This window comes from Gopherus evgoodei, chromosome 8, assembly GCF_007399415.2.
Source record: "Gopherus evgoodei ecotype Sinaloan lineage chromosome 8, rGopEvg1_v1.p, whole genome shotgun sequence".
Lineage (NCBI taxonomy): Eukaryota > Metazoa > Chordata > Testudines > Testudinidae > Gopherus > Gopherus evgoodei.
In genome coordinates this window covers 75,481,168-75,508,951 of record NC_044329.1, presented here as the reverse complement: position 1 = coordinate 75,508,951, position 27,784 = coordinate 75,481,168, and the positions used below count along the sequence as shown (strand labels likewise).

General features: G+C 38.5%; 1 protein-coding gene across 4 annotated transcripts in view; it reads right to left on the bottom strand.

Annotated features, from left to right (window-relative positions):
* Positions 1-5,881: 5,881 nt before the first annotated feature.
* Positions 5,882-27,784, bottom strand: part of PLPPR5 (phospholipid phosphatase related 5) — a 156,155-nt gene continuing 134,252 nt past the window's right edge. For 3 of the 4 annotated variants that reach the window (XM_030573015.1, XM_030573016.1, XM_030573017.1), the window contains 3 exons: positions 18,054-18,230; positions 15,259-15,378; positions 5,882-6,202 (listed from right to left, as the gene is read on the bottom strand). In XM_030573015.1, coding sequence (XP_030428875.1) covers positions 6,170-6,202; positions 15,259-15,378; positions 18,054-18,230 — 330 coding nt within the window. In that variant the 3' untranslated portion in view covers positions 5,882-6,169. The remainder of the gene's footprint in view (positions 6,203-15,258; positions 15,379-18,053; positions 18,231-27,784) is intronic. The other variant, XM_030573019.1, reaches the window with a different exon arrangement.

Here is a 27,784-nt window from a genome sequence, read left to right as displayed (position 1 = left end):
TCCCACATCGTCCAGTCCCAGCATCTGGCAATCACTGGTTAAGAGACAACCAGAGCATGAGGTTGTATCCCTGACCATCTTGTCCAATAGCCATTGATGGACCTATCCTCTATGAATGTATGTAATTCTTTTTTGAACCCAATTATGCTTTTAGCCTTTACAACATCCCCAGGCAATGAGTTCCACAGGTTGACTATGCATTGTGTGAAGAAGTATTTCCTTATGTTTGTTTAAAACCTGCTGCTTATTCATTTCATTGGGTGACCTGTGGTTCTTGAGTTCCGTGAAGGGGTAAATAACACTTCCCATGCTTTGTTTCCTGGACTGGCTTATCCAGAGAGGTTTTTGAGTCTCGAAGCTCATGGAGATGGGCCTTTTAGCTTAAGTTGTTGAGGCTCATGATTTTTTATCCTGAGGTCCATGGTTCAATCCTTGCAAACAATCTGGCAGCAACATTATTACAGGTACATAGCAGTTCATATCCCCACATAGAGCACCCCTTGTAATGAAGTCTATGGTTGGAATTGAACTTTGGCTCTAAAAGCATGAGCATCTGCTGCTTGGAGACAGTAGCAGATTCTTCAGCTTCTATCCATGGCCTGGTCACTAGAAGGGACAAAGAACCACACTGGGTTAGAGTGGGTACACTTTACGTTAAAGTTTTAGTGTAGCTTTTGGGACTTTTTCAGGTCTGTGCATAGGGCTCAATTTCACCCATTGACCATAACAAGTGAGTGAGTTCAACTTGAGTTCCTCTGGTGATCATACTGCTTTCCTTTCTAGTGGGTCACGTAGAGAGAGCATTCTGATAGGATTTCAGCTGTGCTTGACTATAGCAGCACATATGGAGTCTGCATCCAGCCAAGGCCCAAACGTGAGACACAATGAGTGACATAGACCTAAAATGAAGGAAATACAAAAAAAATCCTAATTGAGGAGACTTAAAATGATGTGGGATTCCACCTGCTAGTATAAATAACTCTAACCTCATCATCTTTATTTAAATACTGTACAGTGTAAGAAAGAGGTCCCCAAATTCTGTGGGAATGTAGGTAACTCGGAGTAAAACGAGTGACATCCCTCAAAATGAACTTTAGTTAAGATAATGTTTTTCATCTCTTCATATGAAGAGCCCATGGTCTTCATGAACAGACTGTAGTAATAATTAATAATAATTAATAGTAAAATTATGCAGATTTTAGCTTTCAGCACTGCTTCAGAAGTTATAAAATTAAAATGTTGGGTATTTACCTGTTATTTCAGTGTGCATAGCTGACAGCAATCTTACTAATGCCAGATTCCTGGATAGGAAAGTTACCTCTGGTTTTGGAGTACATAAATAAATAATGCTCGTAGTCTACAGTGTCCATTCCCAATGGCATGTATTTCTGACAAGCTGACAAAGAATTATAGATCAAACACATTGTTTGTCTTTTTTCCCCCCAAGTAAAATGTGAAATACCTGGAATGTATTTAGTGAAAGTAAAACAACCTGTCATCCCCAGGTTTGCTGTGGGAGGGTTGTCAGAAAGACAGTTACATAACCTTCTAATACAAAGTACTTGCACTGATTGCCAATACAAGACCCTGGCTGAACTACTGCATTCTTGAAGGTGTCTGGGAGCTCTCTTTCTTTGAAAGCATTGACGATTTCAGCTACCGCTGGGGCCAGGTAGTCAGGACTAGTGGACATCAGCGAAGAGACTGGTTTCAAAAGTGGTATGCTGGACATACTGGAGTGCTTCTAGGGCTTCCATGCAGGTGCTTGGCCCAAGCTCTGATAAAGCAATAGTGTGCAGGGAGCTATGTATCCTGTGTACTGGAACCTGGATGTTGCTATATATGAGAGATTAATGATGAGGTGATCATGAGAAGTTTGGTGCTAAAGGCAAAAGAAAAGGAGTCACTGGCCTGAAAAAAAATCATGATAAATTATTTTATTTCCTAAAAAATACAGTACACAGTAGCATCTCTTTTTGTTGTTTTTCCACTGAAGAGAGCCAGGGAATGAAGCAGACTGCAGCTGTAATGGCGGGCCAACTTGGGCTCCTCCCACCAGGCTCACTTGCTGGTGTGTTTATCATGTGCCTAAATAAATCTATCAGCTGCATCTTTAAGAAGTAAGTCTGATTTTCCATTTCCTCCATCTTCATTGTTGCCTCCCACATCATACAGGTCATTTCTCTTTATTATGCTAATGGAGATGGTTATTATCTGTCCATACAATGTATTGCCCCGACTTTCTGCTGACAGGCTACAGAAATACCAAAATTAAATATTTGCTAGACTGCAAAAAGCTTCCTGCTAGCAGAATGTGACAATAGACCGACAAGCACATTGCTGCACTTGCAAGGATCCCGGAAAGCTGTAGAATTAGGAAGAAGCAACAAATAGCAAAGCAAATTGCAGCTGAAAAATCGTAACATTATTCCCTTTTAATATATATTGTTAAAAACGAACATTTTTACAAGATGAATAGATGAGAGTCCAGATGCTGTCTGCATACGTCTTATGCATTTCATGATTACAAACAAACTGCAGGATACATATCAAGCCATCTAAAATGGTATGGATATGAGCCCAGCTGGTGTCCCCATATGCCTTATGAATTTCACCATGTAGTGACACAGCAGAGCATATATAAGCTTGGAAGAATTTGATTTTTTTAATATAAATTTGATGGATGTTTATTTTTAAGAATTGTTTACATTTTAATTAATATAAGTTTTCACATTTGGAGAAAATTATGGGGGGAGGGACACCAGACAATTATTTAATGACAGATGTTGAGATTCAAGAAGTTAAGGTTTATAACTGTTAAAGCACAAAATTGTCAACATATCAAAACATACAAATAATGTATAATAATAATAATAATAATAATAATAAATAATAATAAATCAAACACTAAGTTCTCAAGTAGTGTCTTTCTTCCTTTGCATAGCTGTAAATTTTGATCATGGATCAAGATATTTTTCCATTGGTTTGTATGTGTTTGGTGAAATCAATGTTTGCTTACATTTTCTGATAAAAATCTAATCTAAGTATAGCATCAGAGCTGGTTTCTGCATTTTAGGCATCTCTTTAAAACATACAAGTAGTGTTGCTGCACTGGAGTGTTCTGCATCATAATCAAACCAGGCCCATCAAGAGTTCATGAAAACAGTTCCATTTGAAAATAATTGACATTTTATAGTCATCCAATATATTTTACTGGGAACAACACTGGCCTAGCTAATATATTTTCCAGGAGGGTCATGACAACTACTCAGTCTGGAACTCTCAGTCCTGCATGGTACCGTGTACTTCTAAAATTCTAAAAAAAAGCCCTCAGGGTAAAGAAAGAGATAAATGACTTGGTAAGTGGTGGGCAAGTTTACCGACTGATACCTAAAGTGCAATAAGACCAGCCCCTCTGCTGTACACCGTAGATGAAGACTAGTTAAATACTGTGGAGATACATCATGGAATTCTAGTGCATCCTATAATAATGAAGACAGTCAGTCAACATCAACTTTTAAATTACTCTGCTCATCTTATTTACTTGTAGACTATCAACTGACTACTGTCCCAGATTACTTGTCTAAAAAATACTGTACCTACAAATGAAAAAAAATTAAAAATACAGTACACAGGCAGGGTCGGTGCTTCTATTTAGGCGACCAAGGTGGTCACCTAGGGCACCAGGATTTGGGAGGGCGGCATTTTGGTAGCAGGGGGTCCGTCCACACTCTGGGTCATCGGTGGTAATTCTGCGACGGGTCCTTCATTCGCTCTGGGACCTGCTGCTGAACTGCTCAGAAGACCGGGAGTGCGGAAGTACCACCCGCACCGCAGAATTGCCACCAACGACTGGGAGCGCGGAAGGACCCCCGCCTAGGGCGCCAAAAACCCTGGCACTGCTCCTGTACACAGGAGTGTGTTGCTTTTTGTTTATCCACTGTTAGTTCACAACAAAAACATCTGATCAATTTAACCCAATTACTTGACTGGCAAAGATTCCTGGGGCGGGGGGAGAGACCCAGTTACAAGTTGAATATACACAATATGCTAAAAAAAAAAGCTCAACATAAAAGAGCCCCTTGGTAATATTATATAAAAGCTGCAGGATCAATACCATGGAAAAAAAAAAGTGATTTCACTTAAGCTGCACATAGAACCATTTTTAGTGGGTTGGCTCCTAAACAGCTAGAGGAAGGAAGGTAAGTGTATTTAGCAGGGTAGTACACACATTTGAAAAATACTACTTTTTTTAAACAATTGATATTTTAATGAACATTGTTGTCAATAGTGTAAGTAGCATTGTGGTGCTTAGGGGCTCTATTCTTGCTTTTTTCACTTCCATGCATCTTTATTCTGGATTTTCAGGTTAGCTTGGTAAGTGTATGATCTGTTCTCTGTTCTACTCAAATAATATTCACACTATGTGATCCTGCTCTGTTCTCCAGGTAGTGTTTAGGTTGTTAAAGTAGAGATTAAATGGACATTCCCTTTATTGACCAAGTGAAGGGAAAGTATAGGTTTAAACGTATAATGTACACTTGACATCACAGGGGTTTTGTTTGTTTGTTTTAGGTTGGGCAGCCTCCACCACTGGCCAGTGCATAGGCATTAAAAGTGTGGAAAATGTAAGGCTTAGCATGCTCAGCTTGTCTCAATAGATCTACCAACACTGCTATTCTTGATCTGTGAATAACTGTAGCATTATATCTGAAGTTGCCAAAGCTAAGTCTTCAGAGATAGGTCAAGCATACACTCTATCAAACAGCTGCAAACCCTTTTGGGCTCTCCACCTCTATAAAATACTCTATATGGGCCAACTTCAGCATTAATGGAGAGCTGGATTGCCTTTCCATTGGGTAGGTTTGATATGCTCATGAACACTAATAAGTGGAAAAAGAAGATATGAATGCATGAAGTTAAAGACAAGTCAAGTTCTCAATTATAAACTACAGCGATTGTTGGAAAATTAGAAATATGTCAAGTATTTAGGTGCTGCACTCAGCATTGTAACACCTAACTGATTTAGGACCCTAAATCTCATTTTCAAATGGGATTTAGGCACATAGGGGCCAAAAGATCATTGACAACCCTGAACTCAGCAGTATCTAAATATCTTGAGCCCATTGGGCCAAATGTACCTCTTACATTTATGCAGCCACATGTCCCACAAATTCCCTGAAACAAAAACATAGGGTACAGAAATATGTAAATTGCTTGTTAAGCTAGTTTCCCCTTCTCCTTCTCGCCCATTCATCTTGACACATACACTTCCAGCATGCATAACACATACTCGGAGGGAGAATATAGACTCCATGTAGTTTCAGTGATCTGCAATAGCTGTACTTCTCATGTTAGTTACAGAAAAAATTAAGATATCCTGGGACGAGGAATGGAGCCCGTAACTCAGAGTGAGAAATCATTACTAAAAAAGGATATAGACCAATAGCCAGAATTTCTATACTCTTGTCATGTCCTTTATCCTAGCTACAATGAACATCATCCAAGACATTCAGGAACTACATATCAACCACTGGACTACACTTAAGTCAGGAAAATATCCAAATAAACTTTTAATTATGATACAATACTTATTACAGTAAAAATTGGCATTTTTCTCTTCAAAAGCAGAAGCACCAGTCTTACATGTAACATATGATATGAATGATATCTTAAGTGAAATACAGCATAATATAATGAGCAAACAGCATTTTAGTACAGAACATAATTTTAAAAAAAATGTCATACACTGAAATCTGCTCAAATGGAAACAATGTCATGCTGAATTAAAAACTCAGATTTTAAAAATCTAAATCAATCAGAAAATGATGTACTGCTGAATACATATATGAATAATTAAAATGATAAATAGCCAAAAAAAGGCTAGAGAGGGCATTGTCATACAACATGACTAGTGTTCAGATTCCTTCCCACCCCCTACTCCATAAATAAATACATAAATAATGGTGCAATGCTTTTGTTGGAAAGTAAATTGAACTTTTAATATTTAAGAAGCAGTTTTCAAATGTTGATGTAGTTTTAATGTCGTAAAAATCAAGTTATAAATCAGACAATTTTTACTCTCTTATTTTCAATACGCTTCAGTTATTATGAGTGGACTGTGAAAAGAGATGATGTCCAGTGTAGTGAATACATGGCAGCTTCATCGTCATGTGACTTCTGCAAAGGCCGTGATGTGGTTCTGTAAGTTTAAAAAAGGAAAAAAACCACCAAACAAAAGCACACAGTTAGCTATGTATAATAATCATAACAAAGATTAGTCCTATTTTTGGCTTTTGAAACATTCTCAGGCTTGGAGAGTTTTGTAGTACAATGTAACTAAAAATGTTTCTAATTGCAAGGCTGTCCATCCCTTCCCATAGCAAATCTTTTTTTAAATATTGCAAAAATGGTATACATAAGTACAGCGAACAAAATAATTCAGTGGTATAGTTCTACAACATTTTAGCTTTTAATGCATTTTTCATTTAATAACAATTTGAATAATTAAATTAGTTGTCATTTTACTGCTGTCTTATTTATAATTAAAAGCTAAATTTCTGGGAATGCAAACTGCTGCCTGACAGCTGATAGTATTCTGTTTTAGTGTTAATACAATTTTAATGTTGCATTTCTTTTTAAGTTTAATTGCTCCCTTTGAGCCAGATGGCATGGAATGAAGTAGTGAAATGCTAGAATTCGCTAGTTCATAGAACATATTAAAAATTACTTCTTCAGAACCATTGCAGCATCATTTGCAATGTTCTTCTGTTGCTTCCTTCAACAAGTGTATTCTTTAAAAATGTGTGTGTATATATGTAACAGATTTTACTTCACTTTTTACTTAAAACACTACACAGTAAAAAAAAAAACAAAACCTGAAGGGTCCAGAATAATTATGCTGTCCATTGTCATGCTCCAGTCTGAGACTGCTTATGCAAACATTTATGCAGGTGGGTAACTTGACTCATGAGTCTCATTCACACACCTGCTGAAGTGTTTGTGTTTGGTCCCTAGTGGTGGGATTCTGCAAGGCACTGAAAGCCTACTCTGTGGGACCAACTGTTCTCACCTCCTATTGTCTTCAACATACAATCTCTTTTCTAAGGAATTGTTTAAACCACCATTGTGAAACAGGTTTTAAACAGACAAAATGAAACACAGTCCTATTGCTATAGGGCCCTATGCATCTCCTCCCATGTGAAAATGCATGGAGGAAAATTTAAACCGGAAGTACTGCAGATTTTGGTGTACTGCTATAGGATCACATCTTTTCTCTTGCCACCTTCTCATATCCCCCAGCAGTAGGACCACAAGTAATGTGGAGACAGTGCAAAGCAAGAAAAATGGGTAAAGGATATGAAAGACTCTGTACGCGCCTTACCCTACTGTCACTTAGTCTGACTCTCCTCAGTGCCCCTTCCAGCCTCATCTCCCTTTGCCAGTAACATTCCTAACTGTGCTCTCAGTTGCTCTTAGGCTGTGGGCTGGTTTTGTGACTCAGATGACAGGGTTCTGAGCTCACATAAGGTTCATTCATATTGCACCCTCTTTACTTTTTAGAAGGAATTTAATCTGTGCAGGAGAGGAAAGGTGCTGCTTAAAGTGCAGATTCCTTAGCTCTTCCTCTAGGCCAGTCTCCTATGGGGATAGGGGCATTTCATGGAAGGGAATGTAGTAGTTACCCGTTGAAAGTGGAGAGATGGAACATCCCACCATTACACCTTATGTCCCTCTCTCTCTAATCCCAGTCATTCTGGTGACTTTGTTCCCGGCCTCACAGCACAGCAAAGGGACATAACTATGTTTTATTTGGTGGGGGGAGGGGAAATAACCCATATTTCTATTATGATTTTAAAAAAAAACTGGAATAAAAAAGAAAAGCTTTTGTATTGGTGGGACTTTGGATTTCTGTAAAGCCTCTATTTTAATTTTACTCAAAAACAACAAAAATGCTTTATGCAAATGAAAACTGATTAGACGTCTGCTAGCAAATTACTTTCTCTAATGATCATTTTGATTACTACAGAACTTGATGTGAAGAAGTTTTCAGAGCTTAACAGTGTTAATACTTCGCAGAGATTTCTGGACTGTTGTCACAAAAGAGAAATAAAATTATATTTCTTAAATGGAAGACAACATATTAAGATGAAGCTCAGGGAACTATTTACTTACTTGGCCAAATTCTGCTCTTACTTATGCTTGTGCCACCCCACTGAACCCAAAGCAGTTATAGGGGATTACGAAATTTGGCCCACTGTATTTATATTAACACCTATTTAGACCTGAAAAATTATACTGTCAACTTAATCTGATTGCTGTCTAAAAATTGTTTTCTATTGTTATAGCAAACGCCCAATTGAAAGAGATTAGCAAAAAATATTTACTCTTTTTTCTTTAGGTGATATTTTCAGAAAACAGGATTTAGGTAATTTTGAATACTTTACCCTTCGCATACTTGATGATACTTTATATTAATATTCAGTTTCTACTGTTGTTTATGTGGATTTTTCACATAGCAATAGAGAAAAGGAAACATTTTAAACATACGCTGGCAGGGGCACTCTAGTGCCTCTGGTGTAGAAGGTGTAGAACCTGAAACTGCTTAGCTCATTGTTTTGAAATTGGCTAGATTTTCACTCTAGAGATGCAGTGCTCTTCCACAAAAGTATCCAATGCAGGGGTTAGTGGAACCCAGACTGGTGGTTAACATTGAGTTTCATGAACATCTTTTTCCTTGGGAGCGTGGAGGAAGCAGAAGTTATGGCCTTCCAAAACCATAGATCCTTTGGATCCCCAGGAAAGGGAACACACTGTCCTGCAGATAACTGATCCACCTGTGCTACTCTTCTGGTAGCATAGCTACTGTGCATAATCCCCCTTTCTGAGAGAGGGGTGTGTGTGTGCGTGTGAGAGAGCGAGAGAGAGAGAGAATGCAGAGAGTCCAATGCTGTTTCAAGTGGCATTACTTTAGGAGTGGATACCTACTACTTAAGGAGAAGAGAATGCAAATGACAGTAGCTTCATCCTCCTACCTCTAAAAACCAGCTGGTCACCAAACCACTAGATCATACACACAGGGGTGCATCTGTGTGGTCTTAGGGCAAAAGCTATCCTACTGCAGAAGAATTCCTGCACAAGATCCTCAGCAAGATCTGCTAACTTAGGATCACCTGCAGTTATGGAGAGGTGGATCTTGTGAACATCCTGAAAACTTGCCCAGTTATTTTCAATGGATTTTGCAAGATGCCATTTTAAATGGATCAAAAAGTAATGCCTTACTTGTGCCAGGACTGACTGGTATTGATGCGTGCAAGTGTGGCACTCTTTGTGCTTTCATATGTAGTCTTTTCATACATAGATTATGATGAAGGATGGTATTTAGAGAAAAATAGACTCTTCCCAGAACAGTGGTCCCCAACACGGTGCCCACGGGTGCCATGGCGCCTGCTGGGGCATCTATGTGCACCCGTGTACTGTCCGGCGGACGAACATCCACTGAAACGCCACCAAGAAGCAGCGTCATCCAGAGGTGTCAACGCTGAAATGCCGCTGCTTGTCAGCGGCGACCCCTATTGACGTTGCCGCTTCTCGGTGGCATTTCGGCAGATGCACTCTAGAATAAGTGACTCTTCAGTTGCTTTACCTTGTCCTTTTACTTCAGTTTAGCTTTATTATGACAGAGAATTCAGTGTATGAAATTTGCAACAATGCCAGGAAAGGCACACACAGATGCAACAGACAAGCAAAAATACATGCATGAGAGCTCAAATCCTCAAACTCCATGGGAAATAGTTATACTACTCAGTGCTCAAAATAATTAAGATACAGTTGGGTTCTGTTAACACAAAACAGTGTACCAATGTGTAAAACTGCTGAAGTTTCTTTTAAATTGACTGTGTGAAGTTTGTGGAAACGAGAAGATTTTAAACATTTCATGCTTTGTAATTATTTCTTCAAACCAATGAAAAGTGAAATGCTAAAAGTTAAACCTTGAGTGCAGGTTTCTGGGGAAAAAATCCCACGTTTTGTAGCATGTTTTTATGTATTTCATTTTGATTTATACCCTGCTACAGACTGATCAAGTGCATGTTGTACATGAAAGATTCCACATCTTACTTACGTTTTGTATTTTCCTTTACACAGATTTCACATTTTAGAGTAGGACATCCTCTTTTCTATTCCATAAAAAGTCTTTACTATAGTTGTGAATACTTAAAAATAGCCATTTATGCAACAAAATTTCTCTTTTCAAAGACACTTTAAAAAAAAGTTCTTACACTGCCTAGAATGGTGGAGTTTAAATTAAAATTAATAGAAAAATTTAAAAGGAGCAATTCAGAAAAATTCTGTAGTCACAGAAAGTTAGCTCTCCCATATTTAAGTCCCAGCTCCGGTGACCAGATGTCCCAATTTTATAGGGACAGTCCCAATTTTGGGGTCTTTTTCTTATATAGGCTCCTATTACCCCCATCCCGATTTTTCACATTTGCTGTCTAGTCACCCTAGTCCCAACACAAAAGAATATCTCCTGGTTCTACAGGAAAGAGGCATTTTTAGAGAACGCAAGTAATCCCGCAGTGAAATGCTACTTCTTGCAAAGTTCTAAACCTGCACAGAAGGCTAACATACATTATATGTGCCTTTGCTTTAAAGCCACACTCCAACACACTAGTGCGCTTCTGCGCACATATGTTTATTGCCTTATGTGAAGATGTTCGAAACGATTCATTCGTGTTATCCAGGAGAAGAACCTAACAAGGTGTGCTTTGAAGGAGTTTTGTTCTAAACGGTCTTCTTGATTGTTATCAATATCTGGATTCCGTAATACCTACAATATGTATTTTTACAGAAATCACATTAAACATATTTTCACATTTCTTTTGTTCAACTGCTATTTCACTGTACTGCTTATTGAAACTCAGATGTGTGATCATGTCATTTGCATTTGAAATAAAACTATTTTACATACACCACAGTTGCCTGGAAGTAGATATTTAACCGTAGGAAAGGTCTGATGGGAACATATAGTCAGATGCTTGATTTCAGTAAAATTTGGAGCTAAACTGCTTTCTATCCTTTTTTGAGTGTGCTCTCTCCTGTGTTTATTGTACATATTGTTGACATACTGAGTGATCAAGATATGGCCATATGGTCACAAAAGGTCAGCAAAATTTCTCCTAAAAAATTTAAACCCAGGCATTCTGGTTAGATGGCATGCTAGTGGGAACAGATCTGTCCACACGTTCAAATATGCATTACATGTATGGCTATCTCAATACTTACACCTCCCAATTAAATAATAATAAAACCACTTCATCTTAGCATTCTAAGGATAAACGTACTCAACTCTAAGTTTAAAACAGCATTTTTGCATTGCTGAGCCAGCACTGTCAATGATCCTTCGAGGGGAGACACCGCACCCACAACTTCTGAGCATCACAAAGATGGGATATCTTTCTTTCAGCACTGCTTAATCACCTCCAAGCATCCCAATTAAACAGACTTGCTAGCTAATTAATAACCTTTCCTTGCCATTAGGCTCAATTCAGCTTGCTAAGAAAAATTCCACATAAGTGTATAATGTCTCCAATAGGTGCACACACAAGGAAGCTTGCTCATTATTAAGTCATACAAGGGAGCAATATAAGCTCCTCTGTGCAGCTGGCCATCTCTGCCAGCTGCCATGGAGCTGTGGGGAGTGGCAGAGATATGGCTCTCCTTTCTCCCATTTCCCTTTTCGTGCCCATGGTGATGACAACAGGGAGCATTCACTATGGTCACAAGAGTGCAGGGGCTGGAACTGTATTGGTCCTAGCACAAGTGGTTGCAGTGGAGAAGGATCTGTGTGCTCACCTCCACTGGCCACCTAGGAATGTGCTGGGTGCCACCTAGCCTTATGTGAAGAATACTGCATCACAGATATAGGTATTGACCCTGGTAGCAGAACATCAGGGAGTTTCCAGGCATAGAAGTGACAGTATATTTTCTTCATTTATGGGAAGAAATTAATACATAATTTTAGGATGGATGAGCAAACACTCCTTCCACTGGGGCAACAAATGAAGTCAGTTTTAAGCAAGAAAATGGCTCCATTTTAGTTTTTTTTTCTTTATTAAAGAGAAACAGAATCATTGAAATGTTTCTCCCCAGCACTGCCTTGGTCCATGGCAACAGGATCCTGTCAGAGTTCTAGTCATGCACAGTAGTGATTTGCTGTCATTAAGTTATCCTGAGTACTACTACAGCAGCATGTAAACTGATAATAAGGAAGAGAGATACTCCAATATTCCAATACACGCAAAGTCAGGATTTAGATTTAGGATAATCTAATTTTGTACACACTTATCAACAGGTAAGGGAAGGAAAAAGCATCGTGCATGCCAGCTTTCAAGCTTGCCTTTGTCTCCAGAGAAGACCATATTATAAGAGGTTAGCTAGAAAACAACAAACAAGTCGATAATAAAAGCATCTACCAAGAGATTGGGGTTTGAACTAATCTAGCCATAAATTAGATTAATTTTACACATCTCTCTACTATTTATTATTAATTATGAATTACTATTTGACTGTTTCTCTGGATCCTATCCAGAACTGTAGGTTTCTCCAAACATTTAAATCACACCACTGAAAATTTAAAAATTTCAATACAAGACTATTTTCCAATTACAAATCTTCCAATTAACTTATTTTCTGAAAAAAGAAAGATGCTTTTCCCACTGCCTAAATCATCCGTCAGTCTTCAGCCTCTCTACCTCAGGACCCCTAACATGCCTAAGAGTCTGAAAGACAAGGTGGCATTGCAGCAAACCCTGGGCTTGGGCAGAGCCAGGAGGAAAATGAATTACAATGCTGAGGACTCTTGTGGAAAACACCTGCTGCTATCCCCCAACCTGAGAATGCACCACTGATCTCCGCGGATGGAATATGAGTTGGAGAGGGAGAGTTACAGGGTCCCAAACCACTCACAAATGGTGGAAACGTTCTCTCAGCCAGGATGAAGGTATTATGCTCGCAAACTCATCCAGTGGTTTCACCCAATCCACCATCATCACATCTACCTTGCCTGAATTAATCCTCAGACAGATATTATTGGATGAGATGGAAGAGGGACAACAAGGAAGAAAACACTGGCTTCCATGAAATCTTCACCCCAGAGCAGGCAGGAGAGAGAGGTTTCAGTGGCCTGACTGGATTTCTGATGAATAGGTCAGCTCTATGCAGAGTCAAAATGTGTGACCTATGATGGCTCCTTATCTGCCTCACTGGCTTTGAGCCTAGGAGAGCACAGCACAAAAACAAGGAATGTTTTCTTCTACTAACACAGTCTGTTCTAGGCCAACTAACATCTTGTTTTGTTTTGACACCTGATAGAGAATTTATTGAATGGATTATTTTGAAGATATATATTCATCAACTAAATGCTTGTCAAAGCAAATGAGCCTGTGACCTCCTTATAACAAAAACTCAACACAACTGACCTAGACACATGTGGTTATAAAGGCATATTAGATAATTCTGAAAAGATATCTGCTTTCTCTTCCAAGGAAATGAAACAGAAACTAGGGTCTCATGCAGCAAACTTTTTCTGTTTGTTTGTTTTGGGGGGTGGGGGTCCCATTCTCAAATGATGGACATGTGATGTGGCTTGATTAAAAATGCACTTTTTATGCTTAAAACAAATAAGTAAATTAATACTAATTTGTACTAAAGTGAATGCCAATGAAATCTTTGTTTTAGTGTCCTGCAGGATATGAAGTTGTTTACTGTCTTCAAATGAGAAGAGAAAAGATTTTAACAAGTAATGACAGAAAAGCTCATTATAAAAATTAGATTTACTTTAAAATTTGCATTAGTAGTTCAAACTTTCCTTTAGGTAAAAATGTCTGAAGTATTGTCGTTCCTTAGTTATGCTATCTGTTTCAATGCCTGCTCGCTAACAAAATTGTTCTGGTGTAGCCATACCTAAAATTTATATAACAGAACAGCATCTTTGCAAAAGCAAATTTTTTAGTACAGCAAGTTAACATGAATTTTAAATACAGAATTTAGTACAGTTATTCATGTCAAGCATTCTGATTTACCCAAGGATCCTGTCACTAGTACGTGCTAATCTAAAATCTTATTTGTTTTGGCAAGAGACCACAGCTTTTCTCCGTTACTGTGCCACTGGGGTATGAACCATTTTATCCTCCATTATCATCACTCTCATTCAGGAATTAGACCTAATCTTGCAGTCCTTACTGAAGCAAAGATATTATTGAACCTGCTCTGCAAAGTTAACATACCCAAAACTTTTACTTACTTGAATAGGAGTTCTGTACATGAGGTGAAAGTTGTCAGAGTATACAAGACCAGCGCTACACCCCCTGCACCTTTTCAGCCCTACACAGGGATCCACTGGTTGAACAGCTGCACAGGGCAGCTGTGCACTCCTACATGTCACAGAAAAGGTCACTGCACTGACCACACTTAACCATGTGCTTTTATGTATATAAGTAGCCCCAGTACCCTATGCAGTTGGCTTGGAGCAGCTGCATAGCAACCCTACATGTAACCTGGGGATTGGGTCACAGATTTCATGACTCCAACTGCTCCATGTTCCACCCACTATCAGCCTGAATACTTAGTGTCAGTGTCAATTAAAAAAATCAATTTAACATTGTTAAGGAAGTCACTGAAATCTTCACCCTCAAATCTCCTCACCTCAAAGTCCCTTACTGTCAGCATCCTAACACCAGCACTCAGCCCTAAATCTGAGGGATGTTAATTCAACACCCAGTTGACCTGAACTGGTGAGATGGAACATGAGAAGTGGATTGGTTTCCAATGTAACCAAACCATAAAGGGAATAAATGGTAGATGCAAGTAGCATGTGCTCCCCCCTTTGCCCATTTACTCTGGGGTGTTTCACAGTCACATTATACGTGACCCAATGTGCCTGTGGCATCACTAGGCATGGCTGCGAGAAGGGCACATTGCCGTAATCCAGTCTAGGGGTTGGCCGACTTTGCATCATTCCTGAAACACAATTGCTAGAAGGGTCTCAAAGGGGAAGCCTCATGTGTCTCATAATATGTTCTTTTCCCTGCTTCCAAAACATAAACACTCCTTAAATATAGCATTTCCTACCTACCACTCTATCGAGGCAGTTTGGGATACAGGATACACGCGTCAATGTTCAGTCAATCCAGAAAAGTTAGCAAAATCACCATCACATTTCGGTATTTAAAATGAAACCATCTGGTCAGACGTTACCTTTTCTAAAGGACTTTCTACTCGAGGGATGCTGATCATTGGCATCTGGGCCAGATTATCCATATGAGAATTTTCATGTTCTGGTTGTCTTCCTCTAAAATTATTTACCACACATACAACCTAAAAAGGCCAGAACGTAGTTAGAATAATGAACAAGCATTTTACTTATTTGAGCCTGATCCTGAACTCCTTACTCAGACAAAACTCCTACTGACTTTAGTAAGAGATTACTGTAGGAGAACAGAAATATCAATGAAATAAAATAAAGATACCCAGTTTGTCCTACTGTATCTAACCCTCTAAATACTAATTATTTTTAAACTATCCTGAGTTCAATGAACATTTTACCAAAGTAGAAAAGTCAGGAGTGGACTCACTATACCAGAAGCAATGGCATAGTAATTCTAGCAAAGATAACATTATAAATGTGACTAAGTTAACTAGACTGACTGAAAGAATCATGTGAGTGTATTAGTCAAATGTATGTTGACAAAAAGCCTTTAGTATTTCAAGATGATATAATTTTAAACAATATATGGTTACATGCAATATCATAGTACAAACGATCTTCCTAAAAGAAAATCTGTTGCTGATCTGGAAGAATAAGAGGCCAATTATAGTAATTTTAATCTCAAACTAAGTATATTTTCAAATTAAGTTTTATGAAATAAATGCACAAAAAGTACAGTAATAACACTGAATTCCTATAAAGATTAGCAAATATTGAAGTCCATGACAGTGCTTCTAACACAGTATAATTTAAATGCTTATCATTTGGTACTATCCTGACACCAACATGAGCATTCACAAATACTTCCTCTAGAAATGGTTATAAAAATCAGTTGTTTTATTTTATTTATTGCTTGTATAGCATGTTCTCAACTTGTTCACTTACTTGGCTTTTCAAAATGGATTGCAGCACTTGTGTAGAGTGGAAATGATTTTAGTGACAATTGACTACTTTGAAAGACATTTTTCAAAATGTTAAACAATTGCTCCTGCAGTTAGTAGAGTATAAATTAAATGTCTTGATAAACATTTATATTCTCTTTCCAACAGCTAATTAATACGTAATGCACTGCACTTTTTCACGTTTATTGTAGAATGTAATTTATTTCTTTAAATAAATACTTAATCAAATAGAAGGATTTCTACAATTGTCTGAATATAAGAATGATATTCACACAAGTTTGTACAGCTTGTTTTCTCTTCCCCAGAAACAGCTAATGAATAAACAAACATTAAACACCACAATTTTTTATTGTTTCTACTAAGACAACATTGCAGTGCTGGGGGTTTTACCACTGAATCTTCTCCAAAATCTAATTAAATCTAATGTCCCTACCAGTTTTATAAGGACTCATGCTGTCTGGCATTAGCACTGAAATATGTGAAACAAGTACATGTTCCCTTGTGGTGCTAGCAGGATAGAGAGCTGGCTTAAACAGCAGGTGAGGAATTCTCTTAGAGTATTTCCCATGTGATCGCTCAAAGCCACCTATTCCTGGCTCTCTGGGGCATGAGGTGTATGTGGCCAAGTGTCCTACACTCCCTCCCTGAATCCTGAGCTAACAGGACCACCCCTGAAAAGGTTGGTGGGGAGGGGGAGCATAATTTAGAGAAGCCCTAAGGCTGCTCTCAAATGTATCTCCAGGATCAGGAAGGCTGAAGGTGGGGTGATGGTTTTACATTCCTTGGGTTCTGAGCCCAGTGTAGCTTGGTCATACCCAAAGATTACATCCAAAGTGTTTCTTAGGGGAAAAAATATATAAACATTTGGGAGGGTGAATTTAGTATTAGTGAAAGGTGTCCGAGAGACAGACCTATAAGGAATTTGTGTGTAGATCAGCATCTGTGCCCGTTCACAAACTTCAATTCTCTATTGAGATCGTCAATAAAAGTGTTAAAGAGTGGTGGTGGTTTTGTGATATGGACATTTGTCCATATGAACTTAGACCGGAGATTTGGGTATCATAATAAAGTTGCATCCAATTCCAAAAATCTCACCAAAAGAGAAAGGGCACCTTTTTATATGGAATATACAAACCAGATTCCAATTGCAGCATCACTAATGGCTACACTTGCAATGACAGAAAATGATACATTAAATCACTCTTTGTCGGCTTCTATAGGATTTAAAGTTAAATTAAGTCTTTTATTCTGGTAAACCACATAATTTTCAATTAAATATATATGAATACAAAGTAAATTTACCAGGTTGTTGTTTTGTTTCTTTTTGCCATGAAGAGCAACTGATTGATAATGCTAATAAGGCACTTTAATACTGTATAGTGAAAATCAAGATTGGATGTCATTCTAAAAGAAATGCCCTAGCTCAACAAGTTATGGGCTTGATGCAGGAACTTGATGTATGGCATGAAATTCTATGCCCTCTGTTCTAAAATCTATGCATCTATGAAAACTGGCATTTTATTAAAAAACTGAGGCCCGCCTCGAAGTCTGGCATTTTAGTTTCCTGTAAAAGAACCTAAGGCATCAATACTCCCATTACAGCATACATTTACACATGGAATTCTTTAATGTGATGTAGATATTTGCCCATGTGAACTGGGTGTCAGAATATGGGTGCATCCAGCCCCACAAGAAAAAGGGCATCTTTTTATATGCAATATACAAACCAGACACCTGAACTGCAACATCACTAAGGTAAGAAATCCAGGACCCAATGAAGTAGAGGAGAGTTTCGCCATTGACTTCAATGGGGCTAAGATTTTACCTTTTGTCACTCTTTCACCCACATCCAAACACACACACACACACATATATGCACTTACCAAAAACACTGCTATTGATATTCCAATTATAAATCCTGCTATCACATCTGACCAGTGATTTCGATACTCGGCTACTCTGTTGATACCAGTAAGAAATGCCAAACACATTAAGCCTAAGCACAGAACAGGTTTTGCAAGCCTTGTTCCTCTGGCTTTTATTGTGTTGGTAATATACATCTGAAAATTAGAAAAAATGAAGCATAAGACTATAACCTCTAAGGGAAATTTTTGTAATTTGGTTGGAAAAAGACAACTATGCATACTTTGATTTTTGTATAGAGAAAAAAAGTAGGGCTCATTATGCAGTACATACTAGTTTCATTCTCTTTTTACCCAGAGATTAAATGGGTGCATTCTTTACAGAGGATTTAGCATTACAGTCATTAGAAATAAGAGTGGCATATGATATGGCTATTAAAAATCTTACATAGCTGTCAAATGTACATTTTCCTTATTTGTTTCCCTATGCATTTTGCTTTACATTCTCTCTCTCGTTCCTTTTTTTTTTTTTTTTTTTTTTTAAATTTTGCTAAGTGGAAACATACTAATCTCCAGTTATTTTAAAAACAAAACAAAAAAACGCTGATCTTGCAGTGTTTTAGCAAAATCTTCAGCTTTCATATTGTGAAATGGAACAGCAGCATTTTAACAATATGCAATGTCCCCTCACATACCATGCAGTATATTTGTTATACAATATGTAGCAAAACCTCAGGAATTATAATTCAAGGCCCAGTACAAGTGCAAAATTCTACCCACAAGCCACCTGCTGTTCAGAGTTTGGCCTGGCACAGTAGAGAAATCCCCTTCCAACTACTGGCATGAACTAGCTCTAAACTCTGTGCATAGCAGTAGTGAGGAGGAAGAGAGGGTCTCCTGAGAGTCTGGCCTGGGTGTTGAGAAGACTGGGAATGAGGCTCTGGCTACAGGGTTGGTAAAGTTAAAGCTGAACAAGTGAGAGCTCAGGGATTTCACAGGTCGCTAACATCTCCACAGCTCCAATGCTATGTGAGGAGGACCTGGCTGTCCCACCTCCAGAGTCAGCCTAGCTTTATTCTAGTGACGCTTCAAAAGCATACAGAAGAGAACCATTCTCTTGTGCATCTTAGGAGTCAGTGTAACGAAGTCATGTGATTTTATTGCAAGTCTTGTGATAGTTGGTGTTCGTGGGGTCATGGGATTATGCTAGAATCTCAATCTCCATTAAAAATAATGGCAAGTATTTAGCTCTCATGATTGTGGAAACAATCTTGAAAACATGAATCTTTAAAGGCTCAAAAACCAGAAGGCAAATAAAAAAAAAAGAACCCAAAATGTATCATTTTTAAATCTCATGATTTTATGCCAGTCTCAGGCTTTTTCTCAGGCAGCTGACTCATGGTTTTTGAATGCTTGGTGTTGCCAGTACTGGAGAAAATGCTTGTCCTGCAAAGCTTCTGACCTCTCTAGGCAATTGCCTGTCCCTCACACACCAGCATGTGAGTAGCTTTAAAAAGGGAGACTTGTCTATTTGTCTGTTGCATAATCTGATGGTACACGGGGATTTACCAATAACATCGAGAATTATACCACCACCACGACCAGGACTAAATTTCTGTAATCCTGGCTGGATAGCATACCTGCACTCCTCAAATGCACACTGAAGGCAATTAGTGACAATAAATACCATTGGGTGAATAGACGTAGAAACTGAAGCTTTTGTATTCAACAGCAACTTCGCATGCCAAATTTTCCTAAACTATTTCCACTTATGAGCACCTAGTTATCTCTATATAACATTATCAGTGTAAACCCCTAGTACAGTCATCATGGCAGTGGTGTGAGCAGTGATTTCTGAGGGTGTAGCATGTCTACACTAGTGGTTTGTGATGATGTAGCTACATCTGAGTAGCTACACTGCTTACTATCCTGATACATACAAGGTTTCAGGCTCCAGTAGACCCACAGAAGTAAATTCCAGAGCTGTAAGCTCTCCACTGAGAAGGCCGTTTCCAGTCCTCCCCCAAGCTGTTTAATGTAGCTTCTATGACTGGCCGAAAATTTTTCATCCATGCTATTCATTGGAAAATTGGGTTTTCGACAAAACAATTTTTTTTCAATAAATGTGTTTGCTTTCTGCAGAAAATTTTGACTTTTTGTCTAAAATCAGAAAAATTCCAAACCACAAAACTTTTTCATTTTTGACAAAAAGGTTTTTCTCCTGTGTAGAATTCAAAATAAAATAATCATTTCTACAGACCTAAGCCATTTAGAGCTTCACGGATGAAAGCCAAAACCTTGAATTACACAAGGAAATAGGTAGGCAGAACTGGAGAACTGATGCTTTATATTTCCTATGAGCGACAAATGGCTAGCCTCATTCTGTACTACCCGATGCTTCCAACGGATTTTAAGGTGTAGCCTCTCACACAGCACTGCAATAATCCAGTCAGAAGATAAGACAAGTATTTTATGGGTCTATCCTTATGGGAGCAATGGTGAGCCATGACTTCTAAGCATAGGAGATAATAGTCAGACTGTGCCAAAGGCACAACCCCACTCCCATTATCTTGAATCCAAGCCTCAAACCAAGAGCTACAGTGTGCTCTCTAAAGACAAAAATCATCAGTCACAAAGGACATGTGTGTTTGCCACTATAGATCCACAGACAGAACATGATAAATGCCAAGTACTTCGCTTAAAACATGAGAGAGAGAGAGAAACATAATATGGAGGAAAAAATCAACAGCCAAATTAGGAAACTTAAAATCATGGCAGGACACACACAACATACTTTACATGCTACTTAAAATTGCTCATCATTGACCTCCAGCATAAAATGGATGATGTACAGCAAGAATTCATTATATATACAATTATTGCAGGCATAGAATAGACCATGGGAATAAGCATTTTAGGCTGTATTTCCAACTCCCATTCCTCCTCTCTTTCTCATTTAGAAAACATGTTTTTCCCTTCATCGAATCTCCTTTTATCTTCACTTCTCTGTGTGCTACAGTACTGAGGTCAAATATCGATGAGACAATAATGATTTAAACTTCCAGCACTTTTTTGTCAGCTATTTTTTCAGGTACTGAACATCCAAATCCACTTCAAGTACAATGTGGTCTGGATGACCCAGTGACCCTCTATGTCAGTTCACCAGACTTACTGGGTGTTTTAGTACTGAGCAATCACTGCGATCCACACCATGTAACATAGGTCTCCATTCATCCTGAGATCAGGGAAAATAAAGCAATATCTTAAGTGCACAGCAGGATCACAAGAATTCAAACAGTTGAGATAGATTTGACCAGAGAGCTGGCAGCAGGTTACTCTGCACCATAGGGTATTAAGTCAAAATGACTACTTCTAAGCAAATATCAACTGAATAAATGACTTTTCCAAAGGCAAGTGACAGTGCAAGCCAAGGCCCCTTAAATCCCTTCTAGATTCAATACTTTGCAGGAAGTGTTCAGCAGCACTTTGCATTCCTGAGCTCCTTAGTTAGGCAAAATACCCACTTGAACAAATCGGAGTGTGGCCTGAGTCAGAAAGTGCTGCAGGATCAGGACCTATATGTATCCTTGTCCTACTTGGATAACTAACAATAAGTTCCAACTACTGGGCCCACTGATAACTACAATCAAAATGGTAATGCCCCTGGCATTCTTCACAATGGTAACTTGAGAGTTTTGCCAGAATGGTCACCATTTTTACCATGTCTGTATACCACAGGCACAACTGCTTTTACAGCTAAGGAATCAGGGGAAATAGGAACCTGTCCATTGGGCATTTCAAATTTGCAATGTTCTCTGTAGACATTACAAACTAGGAATCACAACCATCCGTTTCTAACATTGATTTCCTGCAGTTTTGGAGGAATATATTCTGACATTTAACTCAAAGATTAGCCTTGCAATATATACATATACACCCCACACACACCCACACAATATAATTAAATATGCTTTCTATTCCTTGTCCTGTATCAGAGGATAACCGTGTGAGTCTTTATCCTTGTCCTGAAGCAAAGTGGCATTAAACAGAATAAAGAAATAATTTAAACAAAACAATAAACACGCTGACCTATTTTGCTAAGGTTTACACAAATATTAATTTTAATAAATAATAAATTCATCTCAACAAAGGAAAAACAGCTCAGTGAATTAAACCTGTGATCTCATTAGTGAGGCTGAATGATGTTGGATGAATAAAGTTACTTACTGAAAAAGTATTTCAATTTATTTCAAGGATAAAAATGTGGGGAAATTAAAAATAAAAAACCCAAACTTTGTAAAGTAATCAGTTTAGCAAAAGGGCTAATAAACAGATTAGATTATTTATGTAATATCAAGGATAAGTGTCCTGAGATGATCCACGAGAGAACTATCACAGACCGCACTCCTCTCTCTTGCTGCATCAGTTCCTTGTTAAATCCTGATCAGCAGTACTCTTCCTATTGCTAATCTTGTTTTTTCCCAAACATGGATCGAGCTGTGTCGGGGTAAGAAGTTGCTTTGCATATGGCATGAGGGCAGTAAGAAAGTGACTTGTCATGGTGATTTTGTAGACAAACATTTACTAGACATTCAGTAAAACACTCATTTTGCCTTCAATCTTCACGGTATTGGAATTCAGGTTGTCAAAGCTACTTCATAAACTGAAAGAAATATCTAGAGCCAAGTGTTTCCAAAAATAAATATTTGCTAGTTCATTTTCTAGATGCTAGTTCATCAAAACAACATGCTGGCGTCATAAGCTATAAAGGAAATTGTACTTTTGATACCTATATTTTCAGAACCTGCCAATAGCGTATTATATTGGTAACCTCTCTTCAGAAAAAAAACACCCCACTTACTTTCTATGAACCAGATTTTTAAAGGTATGTGGGCACCTAAAGATATGGGCCTTAGGTACCTAGGCACTTCTGAAAATCTCACTAGGCTCCTTGTTTTTAATCAAGATTCTACCAAAAAAGCTATTTTGCCTTGCATGCATATATTTTCCAATGGTTATGTCAAAACTTATCAAGTGTTTTGTGACAACCTAAATATAGCATATTCATTACTTTTCCTTTGATCTCATGGGACTGTAATGGTTTTGAGACACTCTGGCAAGTTATAGAAGGAAGACCTGCCTCTTATAAATCCATAATGCCTTTCTGTAGTCAAATAGTGATTAATGTGCATCTTTCTTTTAGAAAGAACTTTGTATATTTTTTCCCAAACAATATATATTACACATTTGTTATTTTCAAAATTTAAGAATTGGTTATAACCATCAATACCGCAATTCATCGCTTCTGCCACTAGAGGTCAGAATGATCATCATCATCTTCACTGTTATGCCCAATACAAAAAAACCTGTTAAATGCAAACCGCTGTTAGGACTGTGTCTTTAAAGATCTAACCAGGAGAAGAATGATCATATATATTGTACATGTTAAGATTTTAACAGGAAAGCTTCCAGCCAAGAGTGTGACAACTCTGCCCAATATGAAACAAAATACAGGTTTTATATATTCTGTCCACGCACATTATGAGGTAAATGAAACAATCTAGAAACATACAAATGAAGATTAAAAAAGAAGCCATGTGTCAAATACAGGACAGATGACCTGCAAGCTTATAGTAAGAGCTCTCTCTAGACTTTCTCCTCCAATGACTCTACATCCTATGCTCCTTTACCCTCCACACACACACTGGATCAAGACATCCCATGGTTTGAAGTCTCTTCACAGTTAAGATGGTCCTAGACTGTAAATCAAGCCCTGTGAGGGTGCACAGCCTAAAGGGGAGAAGTACACATACTCTTACATTCCTGAGTGACCTCCCCAGATCCTACAGCCAGGTGTGCCAGGGGAAGGATGCGCTGTCTGCCTGCTTATTCCCCTTGCACTCCCTCCAATGCTGAAGCAGATGGTGCCAAGTAATGGTGTGCAGGGCAGGGTAGTCATTGGTATGGACCAGTGGGAAATTACTTCCCCCATGAAGCAAGGGTGAAAAGGAAGGGAATCAATGTGCTGTCACTTACTCTGGGCAAAGTTCCAACAGTCTAGAATATGACTGTTTAATATACTGTGTAGAAACAGGCAACTTCTGGACTGTACAGATAAAAGTGGTCATATCTGCACCATCTGTGGGACATCCAACCACAATATAGGTTGAATTTGCAAGAAGCAGGATACTCAGATAAAAGAAAACAATAAAAAGGAATGCAAAGATTTGTAGGTAAGTAAATGGACTAATGATCACCACACTGCAGGCTCAGGGAACCCTATTCCTGTTCTGACATTCTTTTGGAAGCTGTCTTCAACTTCTTGGTCTACACAATAATCATTGGGCCAAATTCAATCCTGGAGTAACTCCATGGCCGTGTCCTTAAGGCAAATAGAAAAGAAGTCTGTTTTCCAATCTTTTGAGCCTTGCTGCAAACAAAAGCGTTGCAAGACCTACAGAAAATTCCTCAGTTCCTCTGTGACCATACTCAAACCTACACTTCTTCCATAGCATTGCAAATATAAGGCATTACTAGAAATCTTATTTGTCCATTTTAGGGATGCTCAGAGTGCAAGTATAGAGAGAGTTCTGGGAACTTTTCTGAGGAAGGCATTAAGTATAATATTGTAAAATTTCTTAGAATTTGTGCTAATCAATTATTCAGAACCACCAGATTTAGGGTTCAGGATTTTCTGACACACATAGCACTCCTAAATTATTAATTCTCAGTTTAGTCTCCAATGTTTTAATTACTGAGTCACGAGAGTTATACAATGTGCTTTTCAGACTTCTCTAAGAAGACAAGCAATACTGAAATACATTAGTTAAATAAACAAACAAACATTAAACATGGACTCTAACATCACAGTTCCAAAGAACCACCTCAGCTTCCTCCAGTCCTCCCTTCAGGCCAAAACTTGTGCAAGGTGTGCCTTCCAATGTGCCTTAAATACCCACAAAATCAGCCTCTTGTGTCAAAGGGGAGAGCAAGTTCCAGAGCTTTCAGAGAAAATGCTCTGCTATGAGCCTTGAGGTGTGTAAATCTGAGGACTGGTGTACCTAATCTGATCTCAACAGGTAGGGAATAACACAAGGAGAGAGGTGGCCAGCTATGGAGCCAGGACCATAGCCTTTGTAGATCTAAACTAACATCTTGAAGTCCACTCAAACCAAACTGAAAGCTAATTCAGACAATGGAGCACAGGTGTCACCTATTCATTATGAAACACACCAGTAATAAATTGGCAGCCACACTGGGAACTGGAGGAAGACACCAAGTGGTCTTCAGGTGTAGTCCCAACCCCGGATAGAGTACCATTGAAGTCATTCAGCCTGAAGGTGACAGAGGCATCTAATATCTGAGGCAAGATCAGTATCAGAGAGGAAAGATTTTAATCGTCATGCCCATTATTGGAAATAAATCGCATGTGTGGATACTGCTGCCACTTGACTTCTAAGAGCAGCCAAAGATTCAAAAGGACCTTTGTGTTGTACACTTTACTAACAAACCATGGACAGCCTCATCTCTCTCTCTCATTGTTGTGAATACCAATACCACCATCACATCTAGATTTTTCTCATCACCTACCACCATTGCTCCATCTTGTCTGGACTGAGCTTCGGAAAGCTATTATCCAGACCCCATTAAGCAGACACAGGGAAAGCTGGAAGACTGCACCATCTGGATCTGATAAGAGAGACACTGAGGTCAGTGTCACCATCATATTGATGGTAATGGAACTCAAACTTCCTCACTGTCTCCTCCCACAGCCTTAAACGTGCATTAAACAGGAAGGATGATGAATATCTCCCAGGACAGAACATCAAGTGCCCCAACATTAGAATTTCAGAGGAAAGAATGGAGCCACTTTACACCAAATTTGATCCCTGCTTAGATCACAGCCATGTCAACACTTCACAATCAATGGTATCAAATGTATTCAGTGGATCAAAAAGTTTTGTCCAGTATCAAGAAGTCAAATAAAATGTCCTGAGATGATTCCTTGCCATATCCAGTCTAGATCCAGTTAGAAAGGGATCTAGGAGATCTTAACATTTTAGATATTGCTAGAGTCACTGCACCGTAATCTCAAACTGCATTTGCCTAATGGCCTTCACCAATGCAATAAAATAAAAAAAACAGAACAAAACTGAAGATGGTCTGAATATTTTTCAGATGTCTAAATCCAAAACATTTTAAATTTCACAAATGGAACTAAAATCTCTCCCAAGCTGCAACTTGCAAAGATCAGCCCCTCCATTTTCAAAGCAGAGTGATAGTTGTTAGCCACAAGACTCATTAAAGTCTAAGAGAGATCCCAATATACTGTTTTGAAATTTTAGCCAAAAGACCCATGACTACTTTTTCATGTGTTCAGTTATGCATATATTTATGTTTTTTCATAACCGATGTACTTTAATATGCCCCCAATTTAATGAGACCAGACAAAGTTTCAGCGTATTCTACTAGGTTTTGCTATTTGTTTGCATGCCAAAATTCTGGTGATACTATTTTCTTATGTTTAACAGGCAATGGTCACCTGACACATCCCACAGTGTTAGCAGGGTTGATCTGTTGGGAAAGGGTTCTGATGATTTACAGAAGAACCTCAGGGTTACGAACACCTCGGGAATGGAGGTTGTTCATAACTCTGAAGTGTTCCTAACTCTGAACAAAATGTTATGGTTGTTCTTTCAAACATTTACAACTGAACATTGACTTTCTACAGCTTTGAAACTTCACTATGCAGAACAAAAAGGCTGCTTTCTCTCTTTTTTTTAGTAGTTTATGTTTAACACAGTACAGTGCTGTATTAGCTTTTTTCTGGAGGTCTCTGCTGCTGCCTGATTGTGTACTTCCGGTTCCAAAAGAGGTATGTGGTTGGTCAGTTTGTAACTCTGGTGTTCATAACTCTGAGGTTCTACTGAGGCAGGTGACTCATACCATAACTGGATATTAGGGATGGGGAGTGACTCTTTGTTAAAAGAGGATCTAGTCTATGGGCTGAGTAATCTTTAAAGAAGAAGCCCAGGAGTACCCAAGCCTAGATAGAAGGTTTGGATTGAATTTTGTGTTGTTTCATTTTGAGTTTTGTTTGGAGGGGGGAACCCTAGGAAAAGGGTAAGTTTTGAATAATTGCAATCGTCCATGTTTGGAGAAGGGCGGGGAAGCCATCAGACCACATTACTGTAGTCCAACATCTCAGTTGCTAAGGCCTTCTGGAGAAGTCCCTAGTAAAAGAAAGGTTCAAATGTTAGAAATAAAATTGTTTGAGAAGGCTGTGCTTTCAGCAGGAGGGAAATTCAGAGTTGCCATAGCAACCGCCCACGTGCAAAAACAAAACAAAAAACAAAAAACACACACAGCAAATGAGTTAGCCAAAAAATAAGCTATTGTTAACAAACCAATCTGCTCAGATACTAGGTGACAGGGGCCATAGATGTTTGTTGACAGACCAAGATAGAAGATAGCACAAGTAGGGTTCCTGAGTTTAGGTTTAAACACACTCATTGGTAAAAATCACATCAATCCTGCTTTGTTTACTCCACCTGCTATTAGGGTGAAATCATTGAAATAGTTCCTTGCCTGTTTATATCCTAAAGTGTGTTTAGTGCATAGCTGGCTGGAATGCAAAGGAAGCAACAACTGGGATTCTGCAACAATTCCCAAATAATACTTCTAGAAACAAACAAAGCAGAGGGAAGAGTTCAGCTCAGTACTCCAGTAATGATAACGCTCCTGTCAGTCTG